This window comes from Oryctolagus cuniculus, chromosome 12, assembly GCF_051225735.1.
Source record: "Oryctolagus cuniculus isolate XC-2025 breed Fujian yellow rabbit chromosome 12, ASM5122573v1, whole genome shotgun sequence".
Taxonomy (NCBI): Eukaryota; Metazoa; Chordata; class Mammalia; order Lagomorpha; family Leporidae; genus Oryctolagus; species Oryctolagus cuniculus.
This window is the reverse complement of record NC_142878.1, coordinates 73472059-73492305: the sequence shown is the minus strand read 5'-3', so window position 1 is coordinate 73492305 and position 20247 is coordinate 73472059. Positions and strand designations below refer to the sequence as shown.

Below are 20247 nucleotides of genomic sequence, written 5' to 3'. Positions count from 1 at the left end.
CTTCGGATTGGCACAGCTCAGGCCATTGCAGCCATCTGGGGAGTGAACCAACGGAAGGAAGACCTGTCTCTCCCTCTCACTGTCTGTAACTCTGCCTCCCAAATAAATAAATAAAATCTTAGAAAAAAAAAAAAAGATAAGAAAACATAACATCAGTGCTTGGTAGCAGTTACAGGAAAGTTTCTTCCTGCTGTGAATAGTCAGATTATGTAGAAGACAAAAAGGCAAGGATCTGTTTTTTGTTTTAATTGAACTTGAGTATATGAACTCATTCCTTGCCAGCTGAGATAATAGGGAACTTCAAAAAGTTGATGGAAATGCATTTTATCTTTCAATTCCATTTTTCCAAGAACTTTTAAAAAACCTCCTCTTTTTGATTTTGCAAGTTTCCTTGAAAAGCAGACTCTGGCAGCAAAGATAACTCAGGTGAAAGCAGAAAAATTGTTCCTTTACATTCAAGAATGTAGAAATCGGTGCTCATAATTATGATCAAGAAAATACTGACTTGACATTTAAAATATATATTATGTAAAGAGAAAATGTTAAAGTGTTAAAAATCATGTTATTTAACAATAAAAAATTGTTTCCAAGGGGAGATGAGTTGGTTACCACAGACTTCCATAGTAATAAATCCTTCTGTTTAGAGGGACCCAGTCTTAACCTAAGCAGCACAGTTTTGCAACAAATGAACTTCCTATTGAAGAGACCTCACAGTGCCACATTGAAAGACTCGTGGACATCAACTTACACAAGCAGTATTAGACCTCTGTTAGTAAAATTATTGGTTACAGATTATAAAAATAAGTATGTTTAAATTAATATAAAACATAAAGAAAAAAATATAAAACATGAGGAAAGGAAAAGATAACTATTTTAAAAGACTGGCATATTTATAAAGAATCTAGAAATATATACTCACTGAAAATGAAAGAACAAGTGTAAGTAGACATGTCTAAAGAGTTACTCAACTGGACCTGATACAACACAGATGGAAAATATGTTAAAGATAAAAAGACAAGGAAAATATATGTACTTGACCTTGAGAGAGTGGAGAATTTGAAGAGATTATAAATGACTTAGACTTTTCCAAGTTGATGAAATGTGTAAAAACTCATTGGAGAAATGAAACTAAACCAGACCTAGAAACATCATTAGAAACCGGCGGAATAAAAACCATGCGCACTTAAACACAAAAAAGCTATAGTGAAATGTGACAAAATGCCATTTGTGATTATTATTGAATGTTCAACTTGGCATGATTTTAATTTGTTTGTACTTTGATTTTCTTTGAGCAGAGGGCCAAATCATAGTAAGGTGGAGTCTTCAAAAAGTTCACGGAAAAATTCCTGTTATAAAGAAATCATGCATGAATTTCAAGAAAAGTTTTGCACAAGAATGACCTAATTTTTTAAAGTGTGTATTTGATGGATAAAGACAGTCATACAGAGAGCAATCTCCCACCCACTGATTGCCCAGATGCCTGCAACAACCAGCTGAGGAAAAAGAGCTGAACATCTTTTTTATTTATTTATTTATTTATCTGTTTATTTTTCATATATTTTTTTTTTTTGACAGGCAGAGTGGATAGTGAGAGAGAGAGAGACAGAGAGAAAGGTCCTCCTTTTGCCATTGGTTCACCCTCCAATGGCCGCCACAGCTGGCGCGCTGTGGCCGGCGCACCACACTGATCCAAAGCCAGGAGCCAGGTGCTTCCTCCTGGTCTCCCATGGGGTGCAGGGCCCAAGCACTTGGGCCATCCTCCACTGCCTTCCTGGGCCACAGCAGAGAGCTGGCCTGGAAGAGGGGCAACCAGGACAGAATCCGGCATCCCAACCGGGACTAGAACCCGGTGTGCCGGCGCCGCTAGGGGGAGGATTAGCCTATTGAGCCGCGGCGCCGGCCTATTTTTTATATTTTTTAATGTATTTGAAAAACAGAAGGAAAGACAGAGAGATCTTCCATTTGGTTGGTTCACTCCCCACATGGAAGACAAGAGCATGAAATTCGATCTGGGTCTTCCATTTGGATCAACCTCTGCATTCTTAAAGCATATTATAGGAAACAAAACAGCATTAAACAGTTACATTTATAATACAGTTTTTTTTGTATTTAAGTTTTTGTTTGTGTTTGTTTTTTGCTGAAGGATTGGTTACAAGATAGACCATCAAAAAGAGAAATATTGTAAGTAAGCCTTTTCTTACTATTAGTCAAAGTATTTATAGTTACTGATGTTTGTCCTTTTTACTGATCACTACATCATCTCTTTAACTTCTCTTCATCTTTGGTTGATAATTATTGTAGTCTCTCCTGTCTTTTTGTATGAGGTTGAGGTAACTTATTATGCATGAATTTAGTTTCATCATTTTATAGTTATCCTATGATTACAATCCTATTGAAATCTTTCTAATAGTGATAAATTATGATTCTATGGTTTAGTCCTATTTTCACCTTGTTCTTGAATAAGTACGAGTGACCTAATTTGAAAATTTAATTTTGTACTTCCTTGACTTCTTTGTCCATCATTCTAATCAGACTTTGCATTTGCTTTTGGCAAATGCATTGATGGTTACATCATTAACATACAATATATGTTAGAAAGCATGGATACAAGTTGTTGATTGAGTAGAGCACATGGATATATACATTTTCTATGTTGGCTTGGGAGAAATTGCAATACTCAGGAGTGAATCTGAATATCAGTTTCGTCAACATTCATTACATAATCATAGCTAAAAATTCATAAAATTAAAAAATTAAATGGTAGCCAAAACTTAAATTGTAACACAGCTATACTATGTTCTTTTGTGTTTCTTTAGACCATCTGAAGAAGGAACATTAAATGGTGAGTCTCTGGGATAGATTAAATGTGGGAAACTGTGAACCATATATGATCTATTATAGCAAATAACAGATTTTCCTAGGTACCTTTTAGATTTCAAATTTGAAAAAGCAAAGATAGTAGCAAGTTCTTTCTTCAAATAATTTTTCTTTAAAGTAATATAGATATTTTAAAAACATATTGCCAAGCCTGTGAATGACATTCTCTTTACTGTCACCCCCTTCTCTTCATCCCTTCTGCTCAGCCTGCTCCTCCTCTAATATTCCCTGTTTGGATGAATGATACTCTTTTAGCCAGCTGTGTGAAACCTGAGAGTTTGACTACCTTGTCTTTATGCTCACAAAGTCCTATTGCATTTACTTGTTAAATATTTCCAGAACCCATCTTCCATTATATATCCCATTGCTGCTTTCAGTTCAGACCATCATTTTTAAAACCTTTTGTTGAAGACCTCTGCCCCTAAAAACACAGTAGGTTAGTTTTGCTTGGTGTTTGTGTATGTGTGTGTGTGTGTGTGCATCATTAAGTATGTACTGCCCTGGATTCTTTAAATTTTTATGACTTTTATGAATATTATATGTATAATGGCAGCTTGTGCATTCTCACTATTGTGTACTGTTTTCTTGTGTGAATATATTGAATTTATCCATTATTCTTACTGTTTGATGGGCATTTTTTCTTCTAAAAGATCTAATCTTGTCATTCCTCCACTTTACATTTTCCCCATTGTCATTCAATGAACTCAAGTATTCTTTCTTAAATAAATAATTTGCATGCATTTCATAAATATAACTTCGGGAGCATAGTAATTCTTCCTACCATACCTGCCCCCCCCCCCACATTCCTACCTCTTTCTTCCTCCTCCCTCTCCTATTCCAAGTCTTATTTTTTGCTAAGATCTATTTTCAATTAACTTTGTACACGGAAGGTTAATTCTATTCTAGGTAAAGAGTTCAACACTTTGGGCCGGCGCCATAGCTCACTTGGCTAATCCTCCACCTGAGGCGCCAGCACCCCGGGTTCTTGTTCCAATTGGGGTGCTGGGTACTAGTTCCAGTTGCTCCTCTTCCAGTCCAGCTCTCTACTGTGGCCTGGGAGGGCAGTGGAGGATGGCCTGAGTGTTTGGGTCCCTGCACCTGCATGGGAGACCGGGAGGAAGTACCCGGCTCCTGGCTTCAGATCGGTACAGCGCCAGTCGTAGTGGCCATTAGGGGAGTGAACCAACGGAAGGAAGACCTTTCTCTCTGTTTCTCTCTCACTGTCTATAATGCTCTCTCTGTCTCTATCTCTCACTGTCTAACTCTGCCTGGCCAAAAAAAAATAATAATAATTCAACACTTTGTATGAGAAAGAAAAAAAAAGTGTTCCTTCAACAGTCCAGACAAGGGCTGCTCAAAGCCATTGCATCTTGAAGTTAATTTTGCTCCTTTTTTTTTTTTTTCAGCATTCTTTTTTTTTTTTTTTTTGAGAAACTTAATTATCTTTAAAGAAGAACCAAGAATGATATATCTTTTGCGAGTACTTAGACATAACTATAACTTATGAGACATAAGACTATCTTCCACTTAATACACTAAAATGAAGTAATTCTTTGAGAACGAGTTTTATTATTAACTCTCATGATATAGCTCTTTAAGGACAGAGGTCCTACCTGGAAAGTTAGAGCACAGTGATTCTTGTTGTTAATTTAACAATTAACACTTTTTCTCTTTAATTTAATTTAATTTTCTCATGCTAATCATTGCAGTCTTTACTTGACAATTAATCATGTTTATAAAGTTAATTGAAAATAGATCTTAGTGAAAAATAAGAGACTAAGAGAGAGAGGAGGAAGACGGGTGGCAGTGTGGTTGAGAGGGCAGGCACGGTGGATAGAACAGAACCATAATGTCCCTAAAGTTGTAATTGTGAAATATATGAATTTTGTAACTGTAAAGCAGGATAGTTCTGCATACATTCCTATGGACTTACTTCTAAGAGTACAGTTTAAAAAGTTGCCATGGGGCCCCAAATCCCCTTAAGCTGGGTAGTAAAAATACCCTTTTAAGTGTTATGGTGACCATTTGGATAGGATTAAGTGTTAAAGTGATAAAATAAATAGGACTGAGTGTTTGGTAATAGTAATAGAATTGAAAAGGAGTGAATGCTCCAACATGGGAAGCAGTCCATGCAGCAGACTCATAGAATGACAATCATGTTAAGTAGCACTCTGACCTCAGAATCCGCCCTCAAGGCATTCTGGTCTGGGTGAAAAGCCCATGAGAACATTTCAGGTATGGAAAGCCAAGAAACTGTGGCAAAAAGTGTCCTACATAAAGGACTCTGTGGGTGAGACCCCAGTGGAAAGAGCTGGCCATCAAAGAAGGGTGTATTTTTCTCTGAAGAGAGAGAACTTCCACTTTGCTTATGGCCTTCTCGAAATACAGAAGGAGTATGTGGAGCGTTCTTAGCATGGTATATTAGGCTGTTAACAATTTGATTCCCTATTTCTCTGGCTTCACCTCCTATAGGTATGCTGTATTCTTGCTCATCAATTTATAATTTGCATATTCAAATCATGTACAGAGAATCTCATCTTTTTTTCCCCCCAAGATTTATTTATTTATTTATTTTAAAGGCCTAAATACAGAGATAGAATGAGCGAGAGAGAGGAAGATCTTCCATTTGCTGGTTCGTTCCCCAAATTGCCACAATTTAAGCCAAAGTCAGGAGCCAGGAACTTCATCCGGTTCTCCAAAAAGGCTGCAGGGGCCCAAGTATTTGTGCCATCTTCTTTTACTTTGCCAGGCACATTAACAGGGAGCTGGATCAGAAGTGGAATAGCCAGGACTCAAACCAGCACCGATATGGGATGCTGGCACTGTAGACAGAGGCTTACCTTTCTAAACCATAGTGTAGGCCACAGAATCTCTATTGATGACACACACCTGCAGAGTTAGACTATTTTGGAGTGAATGAATTCTGGTTGGATATACATAAGTTCAGAAAGTTTCACAGGTCTGACTAGTGTATATATAAATAGTTCTGTTCATACTACATGTAGTTTCCCAAGTGTAGTATGGACAATCACTCCTTTGCAAATTACTTTTTTCCTCCTAGACAGCCTTTGTAGTTTTTCTTTTTTTATGATTTATTTATTTTATTGAAAGGGAGAATTAGAGAAATAGAGAGAAAGAGACAAATCAGTCTTACATCCACTGGTTCATTTCCCAAATGGCCACAGTGGCTGGGATCATGGCCAGATGGAATTCAGGAGCTCAGAACTCAAATTGCATCTACCACTTGAATGTTAGGAGCCCAAGTACTTGGGCCAACTTCTGCTGCTTTCCCAGACACATTAGTAGGGAGATAGGTCAAAAGTGGAGCAGCTGGTACTTGAACCTGTGCCCATAAGGGATGCTGATGTCACTGTACCATGATGCCATCCCTTTTGATTTATCTTTTTAAAAAATCTATTTGAGAGGACTGGTGCTGTGGTACAGCAGGTTAACGCCCTGGCCTGAAGCACTGGCATCCCATGTGGGTGCTGGTTCGAGACCTGGCTGCTCCACTTATGATCCGGGTCTCTGCTATAGCCTGGGAAGGCAATAGAAGGTGGCCCAAGTCCTTGGGCCCCTGTACCTATGTGAGACCCAGAAGAAGCTCCTGGCGCCAGCTTGGGATCAGCACAGCTGCGGCCATTGCCCATTGCAGCCAACTGGGGAGTGAACCAGCAGATGGAAGATACCCCCCCCCCTTTCTGCGTGTAACTTTGACTTTCAAATAAATAAATAAACCTTTAAAAAAATCTATTTGAGTGGCCAGCGCTGTGGCGTAGGAGGTAAAGCTGCCGCCTGTAGTGCTGGCATCCCATATGGGCTTCGGTTGAAGTCCCAGCTGCTCCACTTCCCATCCAGCTCTCTGCTATGGCCTGGGAAAGCAGTAGAAGATGGCCCAAATGCTTGGGCCCCTGCACCCGCATCGGAGACCCAGAAGAAGCTCCTGGTTCCTGGCTTCAGATCGGTGCAGCTCTGGCAGTTGCAGCCAATTGGGGAGTGAGCCAGCGGATGGAAGACCTCTTTCTCTGTCTCTCTGCCTCGCCTCTTTCTGTGTAACTATGACTTTCAAATAAATAAATAAATCTTAAAAAAAAAATCTATTTGAGAGACAGAGCTCACATTGCTAGTTTGCTTCCCAAATGCCCACAATGGCCAGAACTGGTCCTGGAGTCATCACTATGAGCTGTAAACTCAATCCAGGCCTCCCACGTTGGTGGTAGGGACCCAACTACTTGAGCTTGCCCTCTTAGCGAGAAACGGGAACTGAGGTCAGCAGTACTCCAGTATGGGACTCGGGTATCTTAACTGCTGGACCATAATTCCTGTCCTTTGTGAGATCTCTTGACCTGTTCTCAAGCAAGAGGAATCCTTTATAGTCCTTACAATCTGCTTGCATGTGTTCTGTGTATGTTGTCTGTACTTAAATAGTACTAAAACTGTTGACTAACTTCCTTCTGTGAAAGAATAGGATTGCTTTACTTTGTAATATAGAAATTTAGTGCACAGCATATCTGATTTATTCTCCATCTTTTGCTTCTTGCTACATTTATAAGTAAAGTCCTTAAAAATTTTAGAGATGTAAGAGGGCATTTGGGACATCTTTCATATCATAGAAGTTCATCTTCTCATGGCTAACCTGCTGAAATGGTTTTATGGCTGCAGTCCCCAATCCCTAAAGATCAGAACAAAGACATTTTTTCTTTTTGAGGGGGCAGAGTGCAATTTATGGCAAAAGGAAAATGAGAAACATCAATGTGCTTCTTCCCTTCCCTGTATACAGAGACCACTAATCTGACATAATGAATTAGGGTAATACTATAGCATGTTCTGGACATTTTTATTGTGTTTTCTATTTTCATGAGAAGTTCCATAAAGAAAATTGAAGATGATTATATGGGAGTATCTGAGCAAAAAGTAGTGCTACACTTGTAATTTTAAAGTTGTCGTTGTTTATTTGCCATTTTAGGTCTTGCTTCTCCTTTTAAGCCAGTTATGGATACAAATTATTATTACTCAGGTCAGTAATACTAAAAATAAAATGTTATTAGTAATACTACTAATAAAAATATTTTGAATACTTAGAGATTTCATTTTTTCTCTTTCATTTTTATGCAGCTGTGGAAAGAAATAACTTGATGAGGTTATCACAGAGCATTCCATTCACACCTGTACCTCCAAGAGGTAAATCCAAAAAGTAAAGAAATAAAAAAAGGAAACTTGACCTTCTACTGATTTTTAACTAAAACCTAGAACATTGCTGGAGACAGAGATCACATTAAGAAATACAGTTTTTATATAAATCCTTAATTAGTCTGACTACTTAGAGCGTGGCATAGACTTAAATACAAGGTGGAATCATCTGAAAGTTTTTTTAACTTTCAAAATTTTGAAAATGCTGATCATGGCACAGAAATTTGATATTATGGAAATGCATTCTTGATTTTCTCTGATTTGTCATTTTTAAAATTCTTTTTATGTTTATAAGACTATGTATAATGTGCTTCATTTTTTTTTACTATTCCTTAATCTTAAGCAGATATTTGTATATTTTTGTTCAACTTTATCGTTTTTAAAGAGTCATACTTTGATATTAAACTGTATTCATTCATATTGCAGGTGAACCTGTCACAGTGTATCGTTTGGAAGAGAGTTCTCCCAGCATACTGAATAACAGTATGTCTTCTTGGTCACAGCTAGGCCTTTGTGCCAAAATAGAGTTTTTAAGTAAAGAGGAAATGGGAGGAGGTTTACGAAGAGCTGTCAAAGTACAGTGTACCTGGTCAGAACATGATATCCTCAAATCAGGACATCTTTATATTATCAAGTCTTTTCTTCCTGAGGTGGTTAACACATGGTCAAGTATTTATAAAGAAGATACGGTTCTTCATCTCTGCCTCAGAGTAAGTGACAGTGAATGCCTAGCAGTGAAATACATTTGAGTTTCATATTTTCACTTCTAAAGTATGAAAAAAAAGTCTTAGTTTGAATATTGAACAGGAGATTTTTCTCCCTTCTGTAGGAAATTCAACAACAGAGAGCTGCACAAAAGCTCACATTTGCCTTCAATCAAATGAAACCCAAATCAATACCATATTCTCCCAGGTAAATCTGTACATGTTCCTGAATCTTTTATTATTATGTGGATACTAGTCTTTTTTGACCTTCATTATTGATGTTGAATATTGTATTCACATACCCATTTTGCAGATCAATTTTAATTCTACTACCAAAACCACTAATATCTATATTTCATTTTTCATAAGATTTCTGGAAGTTTTCCTGCTGTATTGCCATTCAGCTGGACAGTGGTTTGCTGTGGAAGAGTGTATGACTGGAGAATTTAGAAAATACAACAACAATAATGGTGATGAGATTATTCCAACTAATACACTGGAAGAGATCATGCTAGCCTTTAGCCATTGGACTTATGAATATACCAGAGGGGAGTTACTGGTACTTGATTTACAAGGTAAATTTATGAAAAAACTTAGAATTGTACAATAGTTTCTCACCTATTCATATTATATGTGATACACAGAAATCTACTAATTTAAAAATCTTAGACCAATAGAAACTATAAAATAAGCAGATCAATAACAACCATAACTTACTGCCACCAGAGCCTTGAATAAAGGGATCTGGCTATCTCAGTTGTTGTTAAGGTAATAGATACGTTCTGATAAGCAAAAACATGTGAAATCCCAGGTTCTATGCTCTGATGTTCAGCATTTATATTTTGAAAGTGTAAAGACTTTCTCTAAAGAGAACCCATAACAAAAATCTCTATTGTTTTTGGTATTTATGTTCTATTACTATGAACCAATCAACCTAAAAATTTAGTGGATTAAATAACCATTTTAGTTTGATTCCAGAATTTAGGTGGCATTGAGAAGGAATAACTCATCTCTGCTCTCACTTTGGAAGTCTTGTCTGATGGGAGACATTGGACAGCTTATGCAGCTTGACCTGAGTTAAAAGTGTCTGAGATCTCTTCAATATCAGCTGGATTCCTCATTTCTCCAAATGGTCTTTCCATATGTCTAGCTGGCCTAAGCTAGTGGTAGTTATAGATAGATGGACTTCATACTGGCTAGCCTGCTTCCACTAGAGAGAAAGCAGAAATTCCTCAAGGCCCAGAACTGACCAGCATCCCTTCTGCTGCTTCTCACTCATCGAGATATAACAGGCAGCCCACAACCAAGGGGAAGGGAAGTAGACTCCTGCACTTAAAGTGGAACATCATGTATAGAGGGAGAAAAAAATTGCTCATAACCATCTCAGTAGATAGACTCTGTCATATAAGTGGAGCAGCCAAGACTCAAACCAGCACCCATATTGGATGCCAGTGCCACAGGCGGAGGCTTAACCTGTGCCACAGCACTGGCCCCAAAATCAGACTAGATTTTAAGTCCTATAAGAAAATTGCTTATAATGCTTAATTCTCAGTGAATCTTTTCATTGTAGAGATAGAAGTATTAAGGATTTGTTGAAAATAGTTGGTATTGATTCAGTTCAGGAATGAAAATCTGTATACATAACCTTTTTTTAGTAATCAATGTATATTGAAGATTAGGAGTATATATACAGGTACAATGAGAATGCTGATGTAAATTATTAGTTAAGCCAATCCAATTAAATTTAAGAATAATTAAAATATATTCAGTAAATATCAGTTAATTTCGTTCAGGCATACAAAAGTAGTGAAGAAAACAAATTTTGTCATATCAATCACCATCAAAAAGATGGTGATTGTTTTCAGTTAGCAAAGTAATTATGATTTTTTTCTTTGCATAATTAATGTGAACCATTTTTTAGGAATATTTTACATGGTTGCTGCAGCAAATTAAATAATAAGAGAGATGTAACTGCTAGGCCCAGTACCTGCCCCTGAGTTAGTTCATTCATTCTTTCTCTCTCTCTCTCTCTTTCTTTCTTGATTTTATTTGTTTATTAAAAAGGCAGAGTTGCAGAGGGAGAGCCATAAAGAAAGGTCTTCCACTCACTGATTCACTCCCCAAATGACCCAATGGCCCCGATTGTTATTTTTTAACTTTTTAAATATTTATTTATTAATCATTTATTTGAAAGGTAGAGTGACAGTGAGTGAGAGACAGCGATATCTATCTGCTGATTCACTCCCTAAATGCCTACAACAGCTAGGGCTGGGCCAGACCAAAGCCAGGAGCCAGGACCTCCATCCTGGTCTCCCCATGTGCATAGCAAGAACCCAAGTCCATGGTCTGTCATCCACTGCTTTCCCAGGTTCATTAGCAGGAAGGTGGTTCAGAAGGAAGCAGATGAGTCTCTGGGACTGGAACTTGTGCTTATACCTGCTGTGTGACAACACAGAACCCCTCCACCACCATTGTTATTTTAATAATCGCTGCTTTTTTTTTTTTTTTTACAAAAGATCGTAGTTAGCTAAGATCCTGCTCAGCACTGTATGAGTGCCCATTTCTCCACAGTTTCCCAAATATTGAGTATTCTTAATCTTCAATCTTTGCCAGTCTGTTGTGAAAATTAGTTTCTTATTTTCTGATTTTTCCCTTCTGTGAAATTGAAACATTTTATTATATTTCATTTAAATAGGTTAAATATTTATGATTACTCAAAACATCACTAGGTATTATTTGTGTGTGTGTGTTTGTGGCTGGGGTGAGGGTATGGCAGAATAGATAAGAGCTAGAAAGATTTTTTTTTTTTTTTTTTTGACAGGCAGAGTTAGACAGTGAGAGAGACAGAGAAAGGTCTTCCTTCTGTTGATTCACCCCCTAAGTGGCCACTACGGCCGGCGCTGCGCTGATCCAAAGCCAGGAGCCAGGTGCTTCTCCTGGTCTCCCATGTGGCTGCAGGGCCCAAGTACTTGGGCCATCCTCCACTGAACTCCTGGGCCACAGCAGAGAGCTGGACTAGAAGAGGAACAACCAGGACAGAATCCAGTGCCCCGACCGGGACTAGAACCCAGGGTGCCGGTGCCGCAGGTGGAGGATTAGCCTAGTGAGCCACGGTGCCGGCCAAGAGCTAGAAAGATTTAACCAGACAGTATTTCTGGGGAGAGCTAGTGGTGAAAGAAGATGCTCACAGTTGAACTCTTTGTGTTACCTGAATGTTTTACATAAAATGTGTTACTTGTTGCTATGTGATTTTTTTTTTTTAATCATAAAACACCCTTTTAAAAAGTTCTGTGGAGTATTCCTTCATGTACCAGATCATTCTTTGCTAACTAAGCATAAATGAGAGTAGATTGTATAGGCCTTTACAAGTAAGGAGATAGCTGCTTGCAGCCTTTTCCCTGTTGAATTAGAAGCTGAGTGCCTGCCTACTAACTTTTACATTTAAATCTCACATCCCAAGAGCTTTGTTTATTCCTGGTGGGGTGCTGGGATCATAAATCAAGTTACAAAATATGAAGAAAGAAAAATTACATCCTTTGAATAGTTTAAATTATAATGATGGATTATTTGCTATAAAATCAAGATTATTTTTGATTGTGCACATGTCAGTGTTTATATCAATTATATAATTTGTTTTTTGTCCTTTTTATGTGTACATAAAAAGGTGTGGGTGAAAATTTGACTGACCCATCCGTGATAAAAGCAGAAGAAAAAAGGTAATAAGTTTTAACAATTTCATTAGGGCATATTTTCATAATTTCAAATTTGCATTTCTACTTGCATAAACTACCTTTTTTTTTCTTTTAAACTAACAATTCTACAGATCCTGTGATATGGTTTTTGGCCCAGCAAATCTAGGAGAAGATGCAATAAAAAACTTCAGAGCAAAACATCACTGTAATTCTTGCTGTAGAAAGCTTAAACTTCCAGGTAAAGATTTTAATCAGTATAATACATGAATTTTTAGTTAAGTTGGCTAGTATAATACCTCATAAGGTTAGAGGTACAAAGGTTTGATTTAATGGCCTCTAATTATGCCAGCTTTAGCAAGTCCTTCATAAATACACATTGTTTGTTATAAATGGATCTGTGATTTCATTATTCATAAAAACATTTTTTCATTTAATACATCACATGTGTACAGGAATTGTGCTAGATACTGATGGTATAATATGAATAGACAGATATAGTTCCTTCCTTCATGCAGTTAAGTCAGGTGTTCACTGCTGACAGTGTTGCAGGACCAGTACAAAAAAATAAGAGTGCTATAGAATTGTAAACAGGTTACCAAACTCAGACTTGGAGATCAGAGAATGATCCTCGGGAACTGGTGTACTAGATTTGAAGGGTGAATAGGCTTTCAAGTTAGCCTGGCAAAAGTTAGGAAAGAATATTTCATAAAACAGGAACAGCAATTGCAAATATACTTATATTCTGTTATGATAGTAAACTTTGTATTTTAAGTTACACATTGTTGTTTAATTATAAATTACAGCATAAGTTTAGTTCTTTGCCTTTTGTGCACAGTTGAATCTCCTGTTTAAGTCTTTTTAAATTACTGCTGTCTGGGATTCACCCTTGATCTGTATTCTTTAAAAGTCCCACTCATTAAGACCAGTAACTTCATAGTTAGGAGCCTGGCCTCAGGAGCCAGATTTCATGGTTCCACAAAGTGCCTGTATCATCAAGATTGTGTGTGTATATGTTTGTTAGTGTGTTTAAAGATGTATTTATTTATTTGAAAGTCAGAGAGAGAGAAAGAGATCTTCCATCCTCTGGTTCACTCCCCAAATGTCTGCAGTGGCCAGAGCTAGGCCAGGCCAAAGCCAGGAGCCAGGAGATTTTTCCGGGTCTCCACGTGGATGCAGGGGCCCAAGGATTTGGGCCATCCTCTGCTGCTTTCCCAAGCACATTAGCAGGGAGCTGGATTGGAAGTGGAACAGCCAGGATTCAAACCAGCACACATATGGGATACTGGTGCTGCAGGTCAGGTCTTTAACCCACTGTGCCACAGTCCTGGACCTGCTTTTGTTTGTTTGTTTTAAGATATATTTATTGGGGCTGGCGCTGTGGCTGTAGTTTAGTTATCAAAGCCTTTGCTATGTTGTCTTTTCATGCATGTACCACTCAGGAGTGAGTCTGGGATTGAGTGGGATTCACCCACAAATTTAGGGTATCCCTTTCTTCATTTTCCTCTTCCTATGATTTCCTTCAAACTCTGTGGATGTCAAGGTTCTTTTTATTTTATTTATATTTTTGTGCTTTAACTAGAAAGCCAAGATTTTAGCCTCTTTGTACTGTCATACATGTCTTTAAACGGGATGCACCTATGGTACTTAGAAGCAATGGAAGTGCCTCTTTGAGGCACCTATTCCCATTTCTTCTAATCATAGAGGACTTTTCTCAGGATTGTAGTTGATTGTCCTACAGACGGCTATGAGTGACTCTTCATGAATGAGGCTTGTCTTAGGATCAGAGGAGCAAGAGAAAAATTCAAAAGTCGGCATTTCCCTGAACATTGTGTACTCAACAGAGTTCCTCCACCTGATCCTCAGCTATAGAAAGTTTTAGAGCTTTTTCTGTGTACATTTACTCTACATTTACGGGATCAAGCTGTCTTCAAACCTAAGCCTAGAAGTAATAGAGGGGGAAAAAACTAGGAAGCTCACCACTATATATAGGTAATTGTTCAGGTTCTTCTTTCCCGGGTCTGCCTGCTATTTACTTTCAGAAGTTTCAGATGGTTATTTTATGTTTTCTTTTTCTTTCTTTCTTTTTTTTTTTTAAGATTTATTAATTTTTATTCCAAAGGCAGAGTTACAGAGGTAGAAAAGGAGAGACAGAGATTGAAGGATCTTCCATCTGCTGGTTCACTCCCCAGATGGCCACAATGGCCAGAGCTGGGCTGATCCAAAGCCAGAAACTTCTTTCAGTTATCCCACGTGGGTGCAGGGGCCCAAGCACTTGGGCCATCCTCCTGGGCTTTTCCAGGACATTAGCAGGGAGCTGGACTGGAAGTGGAGCAGACCAGACTTGAACCAGATGCTATATGGGATGCTGGTAGGCAGAGGCTTAACCCACTATATCACATCACCGGCCTCATATTTTATGTTTTCTTTGCAGAATTTTTACTTCTAACCAGTGGCAGAAATAGAGTGGCACGTATTTAGTTCATTTTAGCAAGAGCTAAAAATCGAGTTGAGATTATTTGTTCATGATTACACCCATTAGTTCACTACCTAATCAAGACTTGAACTATGGGGCTGGCACTATGGTGTTATCAAGTTAAGATACCACCTGTGGTGCATCTCATATGGGCGCTTATTCAAATCCCTGGCTGCTCTACTTCTGAACCAGCTCTCTGCAGATGTGCCTGGGAAGGTGGTGGAAGATGGCCCATGTACTTGGACCCCTGCACCCATGTAGGAGACCATGAAGCTTCTGGCTCCTGGCTTCAGTCTCACCCAGCCTGTCTGTCGTGGCCATTTGAGGAGTGAACCAGCAGATGGAAGATGACTTTCTCTGCCTCTGCCTCTCCTCCACTGTAACTACCTTTCAGATAAATAAATAAATATTTTTTAAAAAGATGAGCTATAATTGCATGTCTGTCCACTGATGTTTATACAATACAATTGCAAAGTAATTGTATTCTTTTGGAAAATATCCTCACCTGTCCATTCAAGAGAGACTTGGGCTCAGGAAGTACAGTGAAAGCAAGAAAGACCTTATGATGGGTTTTGCAAGATCAGGTGTTTGATGAGCAGGTACACCTGGATCAGTTACAGCAAGAGGTTTATATCCTAAGTTACAGGTCCCCTGGTTCCTCATTGGTTGAGTACTGTGGAGTATACAGTCTTCTGTCACCTAAGTTACAAAGTTACCTTCCTCATTCCTTCTCTGTAATTTAATTTCCTCTTGTGAATTGCCTACTCTATAACATCCTGTTTGCCCAGTGAGTTTTGCCACATCTGCAAGTCATCTAACAGTAATTTTCCATGCTGTACTGAAAATGGGCTGACATTTTCTCACAGTTCTTTAAGGCTGTACTGCTCATGTTATCAAAAATAATTCATGAAGTTATAAATACGTATTTGAATCACTTAAGGTAGAGTATTTCTCAGATTAAAATTAACAGTTCTTGTTCTGAGCGTCAGTTCTGTTCTACCTGGAGATAGAATTATCAGGCTATATGCATGACTATGGTTAGTTTAAATTCTAAATTTGGAATTACTGCATTTTGTTCTCTAATTTTACAACTGTTCGCCTATCTTCTATATGGCTAAATGATTTCATCATATCTCAAAGCTAAGCATTGTACAACTGATAATACCAAATTTATCAGAAAATTCCTGAGCTTCTGTTTCTATGTTCATTACCCTAAAACATCTTGACAGTAACGTGTCCATTCTAGAACTTTTGATTTCCACTACCTGTAATGACTAGTTTAATCTCATTAACGGTTACCCAGTTGCTCAGGCCCAAAACCTAAACTATCCATTTCCTCTTCTCTCGTCTTTCATATATAATCCATCAGATTCTGTCCTCTCTAATTCATCTGTGTCTCTCCTTCTTCATTGTCACTTTCTTGTTTCCTGTACTGCTGCCAGTTTCCTCCTAATGATAGACTTAACAGGTCTAACACAATAGTCATTTAAAAATACGAATCAGATTCTAACTCTACCTTAAGACTGCTTAAAACCATCCTGTAGGGGCCTGCGCGGTGGCATGGTCAGTTGGTCCTTTGACTGCGGTGCGGTGTCCTGTGTGGGCACCAGTTCTGGTCCTGGCTGCTCCTCTTCCTGTCCAGCTCTCTGCTGTGGCTTGGGATGGCGGTGGAGGATGGCCCGGGTCCCTGGGCCTCTGCACCCTCATGGGAGACCAGGAGGAGGCTCCTGGCTCCTGGCTTCGGATCGGCACGGCTCTGACCGTTGGGGCCGTTTGGGGAGTGAACCAGCGGAGGGAAGATCTTTCTCACTGTCTGTGGCTCTGCCTGTCAAATAAATAAATAAAATCTTGGGAAAAAAAAATCCAGTAGATTCCTTTCACTGTAATCTAATCATTATTTCATTGTAATCTACTAATCGTGATGATTAATAGCTTGCGCACCCTAAATTGGGTCAGCAAATTCTTTGTAAGGGGCAGAGTAGTAAAATGCTTTAGGCTTGCAGGCTATGTGGTCTCAGCTTCTACCAGTTCTACCATCATAATGCAAAAATAGCCATAGACTAAACAAATGAACTTGGGTATATTCCACCAAAACTATTTGCAGAAACAGGCAGGAAGCCAGATTGGCCCACAGGCTATAGTTTGACACTTCTGGCCATTAACCTTTGCTTGACCTAATTTTCTAGAAGTCTTCCTCTCATTCACTGTATATAAACCATAGGGGCACTCCAAGCCCATTTCCTTCTCTCAGTCTTTCTAGCCTTCCCTGTGCCTAGAATACTCCTCTGAGAACTCTGATAGCTCGCCTCTCAATATTTAGGTCTTTACTCAGATGTCTATGTCCTCAGCTTTTCTGCTCTGCCCAGCCTATCTGAAGGAATCACCCTATACCACCTCCAGTCTGGCGCGCAGCACACATCAAGAAGTTATTTTCTTCAAACACATGTTCCTACTTATAGTGCTCCCACTTTGCTATTTCCTTGTTTTTCTTCACTCGCAAGAATATAACCTCCATGAGAACGGGGTCCTTGTCTTCCTTCCTTGCTCATTGCAGCATCCCCACATTTACATGAGCCAAGTTCCTGGCTCATAGTTTGTCTAATAATTATTTAATGAGTGATTTTATATGTGTAATATTATGCCTAATAACTTGATAGAAGGTAGATCTCTGACACATTTAGAGGAAAATCAATTTGAAAAATGTTCTTAATTCTACTTTTCTGAGCGATACAAGCAGTACTGACCTTTTTTTTTTTTTTTTTTTTTTTTTTTTTTTGTCTGGGGTGGTGACTATAGATCTGAAGAGGAATGACTATACACCTGATAAAATTATATTTCCTCAAGATGAGCCTTCAGATTTCAATCTTCAGCCTGAAAATTCCACCAAAGAATCAGAATCAACTAATTCTGTTCGTCTGATGTTATAATATTACTGAATCACTGATTTTGTTGACACATCAAAAATGTTACTATGTTACTTTTCCATTAAGAGGAAATTATTTGGTAATATATAAAGGTGTGGCAAATTGGATTTGCTGACTCCAGCACAGTTAAAAAGTCAATGTTCTTTTTGACCTGATTAAACTAGTCAAAAACGCGCTATAGGACTGAGCTGGCAATTAAGAATTTTAAAAAGTAGTGAAAAATTAGTATTTATGACTTTCTAAAGGGCTTTTTATAGCAGAGGATTTCATTTGACTTTGTTATGAGGGTGATCGTGCCCTCTCCTATGTGGTGCAATACCATTAACCAAAGTTAGGTGTCTGTGCACATTTTATTGGCAGCTGGTTTATTGCCATTGAACTAGAGAAATGAAGTCAGCCTTTTGGTTAAATGGCAGTCAAAAGTCTTCCTCGGTGTGTTTAGTGTGTTCCATGATGATGTCACTTGGTTCCCAACTCTATACTTGTTGACCACAAGAAAGAAGATGGCTTATTACAGTTCTGAATTCCCAGGGATATAAGAAGCCAGAGCTGAAGACCATTTTCTAAAGAGAGACTTTATTTGTGAATCAGGGTTAGGCTCCATATTTAAAGATAGAACCAATTTTTGTTAGAGCCCAAATTGTGCAAAAGTATTTGTTTGCTTGTTTTTTTTTTAACATTTTTTATCAAGTTACTGTTAAGTAGAAGAAAGCCATGGTAAACTGGTATGTCACCTAAATATAGAAAAGGAAGAACTCAACTCACTGTTCAAGGGAAATTGTCTTGTGAGGAAAGCTAAAGTACTTTTTCCCTATCTGTGTTGGTAGTGACAACCTGAAAGTTAGACACTTCTCCAAAGATTTTTATTAACCAATCAAATCAGACTGTAGACATGAACTTTTGCTTATATTTAAAATTGTGTTGGAACATCTGAACATGAATTTTTTTGTGATACTTATTTAAGAAATGAATTGAGTTGGATTATTATGTAATGTCGGGAGATTGCAATGCAACTTTATGCCAATAAAATGAATTTAACTGCCCCAGATACTGTTGAATATTCAACAAGAAGAAAAGCTTTTCATCTGACTAAAGTTTTATGCTTTGATATTTTTTTTCCTTTTTGTTTGTTTCCTAGGTACTAATTTTCATTTTTATTTGGAAGACAGCAGTAAAAAGCTTACTTGTATTAAGTAGTGTATCTCATAGATACAGTCAAGGCAAAAAGAGATAAGCTGTTTAAATAGTGTTTAATATTGATGGGGGGGAGAAAGAAAAAGTGTATTACTTAAAGATATTATACTATATACATTTTGTATATCATTAAATCTTTAAAAGAAATTAAATAAATTTATTCTTGTTTACAATTGTTTAGTGAGTTGAATCATTCTGAAAAATTATCTGACATTTTCAGAGCATGTGTTTTTAATGGACCATTTGTACACCCTTGCTTCTTGCTCCTCTGTCCTGTATAGTGTTTAATTTGATATTGGTGTCCTGTGTCTGTTTTTTTAAATGTTTCTTATTATGCCAGAAAAGGGAGATAAGGGTTTTGTTTAATTTTATGTTGATTATTTTCACAAAATGATAATTGTAGCTAGCTCTTATTTAATCTTGATAAGTAGCAGGCTTTATTCCAAGGACTTTACGTATATTAACTTATTTAACCCTTATATGACATAGGTGTTAATATTATCCTGTTTTTCAGATTGGAAAATCAAGGTGCTAGAGAGGTAAAGCAACTTTGCTCAGACTCTTAATAAGTAGCATGCAGCATGGCTAAAATTCGAATGCCCACAAATTGGTTTTCATCTGTTCCCTTAAACCCTGTGCTATGATGAATCACAAGCATAGCGACCACTGATGTTTTCTGTACCATATCCTGGCCACTTTTCTGAACAAATCTATTAATGTTCTTGGTTAATTCTGGAAAGAAACAGTTTACTGGTAAACCACATTTCTCATCCCAAAGAAAGAAGAGTTGTCTCTCCTTAGATTATTGAAGTTCATTTTTATTTTTTCTGAAAGTGTCATTTGCTTAATCTCTTCTAATGTTTTTCTTCTCAGTTTCATCCCACTGAGGAGGATAAAACATGTCTTTCACCAAATTAATTCTTAAAATGTTGAATTCTTGGGGCTGGCACTGTGGTACAGCAGGTAAAGCCTTTGCCTATGGCACCAGCATCCCATATGAGTGCCATTTCTTGTCTTGGCTGCTTCAGTTCCCATCAAGCTACCTCTGGATGTGCCTGGGAAAGCAGCAGAAGATGACCCAGGTGCTTGGGCCCCTGCACCCACATGGGAGACCCAGAAGAAGCTCCTGGCTTCCGTTTGGCCCTAGTGCTGGCCATTGCTACCATCTGGGGAGTGCACCAGTGGATGGAAGA

General features: G+C 38.0%; 1 protein-coding gene across 11 annotated transcripts in view; it reads left to right on the top strand.

Annotated features, from left to right (window-relative positions):
• TRPM7 (transient receptor potential cation channel subfamily M member 7) overlaps positions 1-19227 on the top strand; it is a 113886-nt gene extending 94659 nt beyond the window's left edge. For all 11 annotated transcript variants that reach the window (XM_089310333.1, XM_089310332.1, XM_070054172.2 and 8 more), the window contains 10 exons: positions 2144-2181; positions 2817-2842; positions 7844-7894; positions 7993-8058; positions 8494-8777; positions 8897-8979; positions 9141-9346; positions 12436-12487; positions 12595-12701; positions 17733-19227. In XM_089310333.1, the coding sequence (XP_089166459.1) occupies positions 2144-2181; positions 2817-2842; positions 7844-7894; positions 7993-8058; positions 8494-8777; positions 8897-8979; positions 9141-9346; positions 12436-12487; positions 12595-12701; positions 17733-17863 (1044 nt within the window). In that variant the 3' untranslated portion in view covers positions 17864-19227. The remainder of the gene's footprint in view (positions 1-2143; positions 2182-2816; positions 2843-7843; positions 7895-7992; positions 8059-8493; positions 8778-8896; positions 8980-9140; positions 9347-12435; positions 12488-12594; positions 12702-17732) is intronic.
• The last annotated feature ends 1020 nt before the right edge of the window (positions 19228-20247 follow it).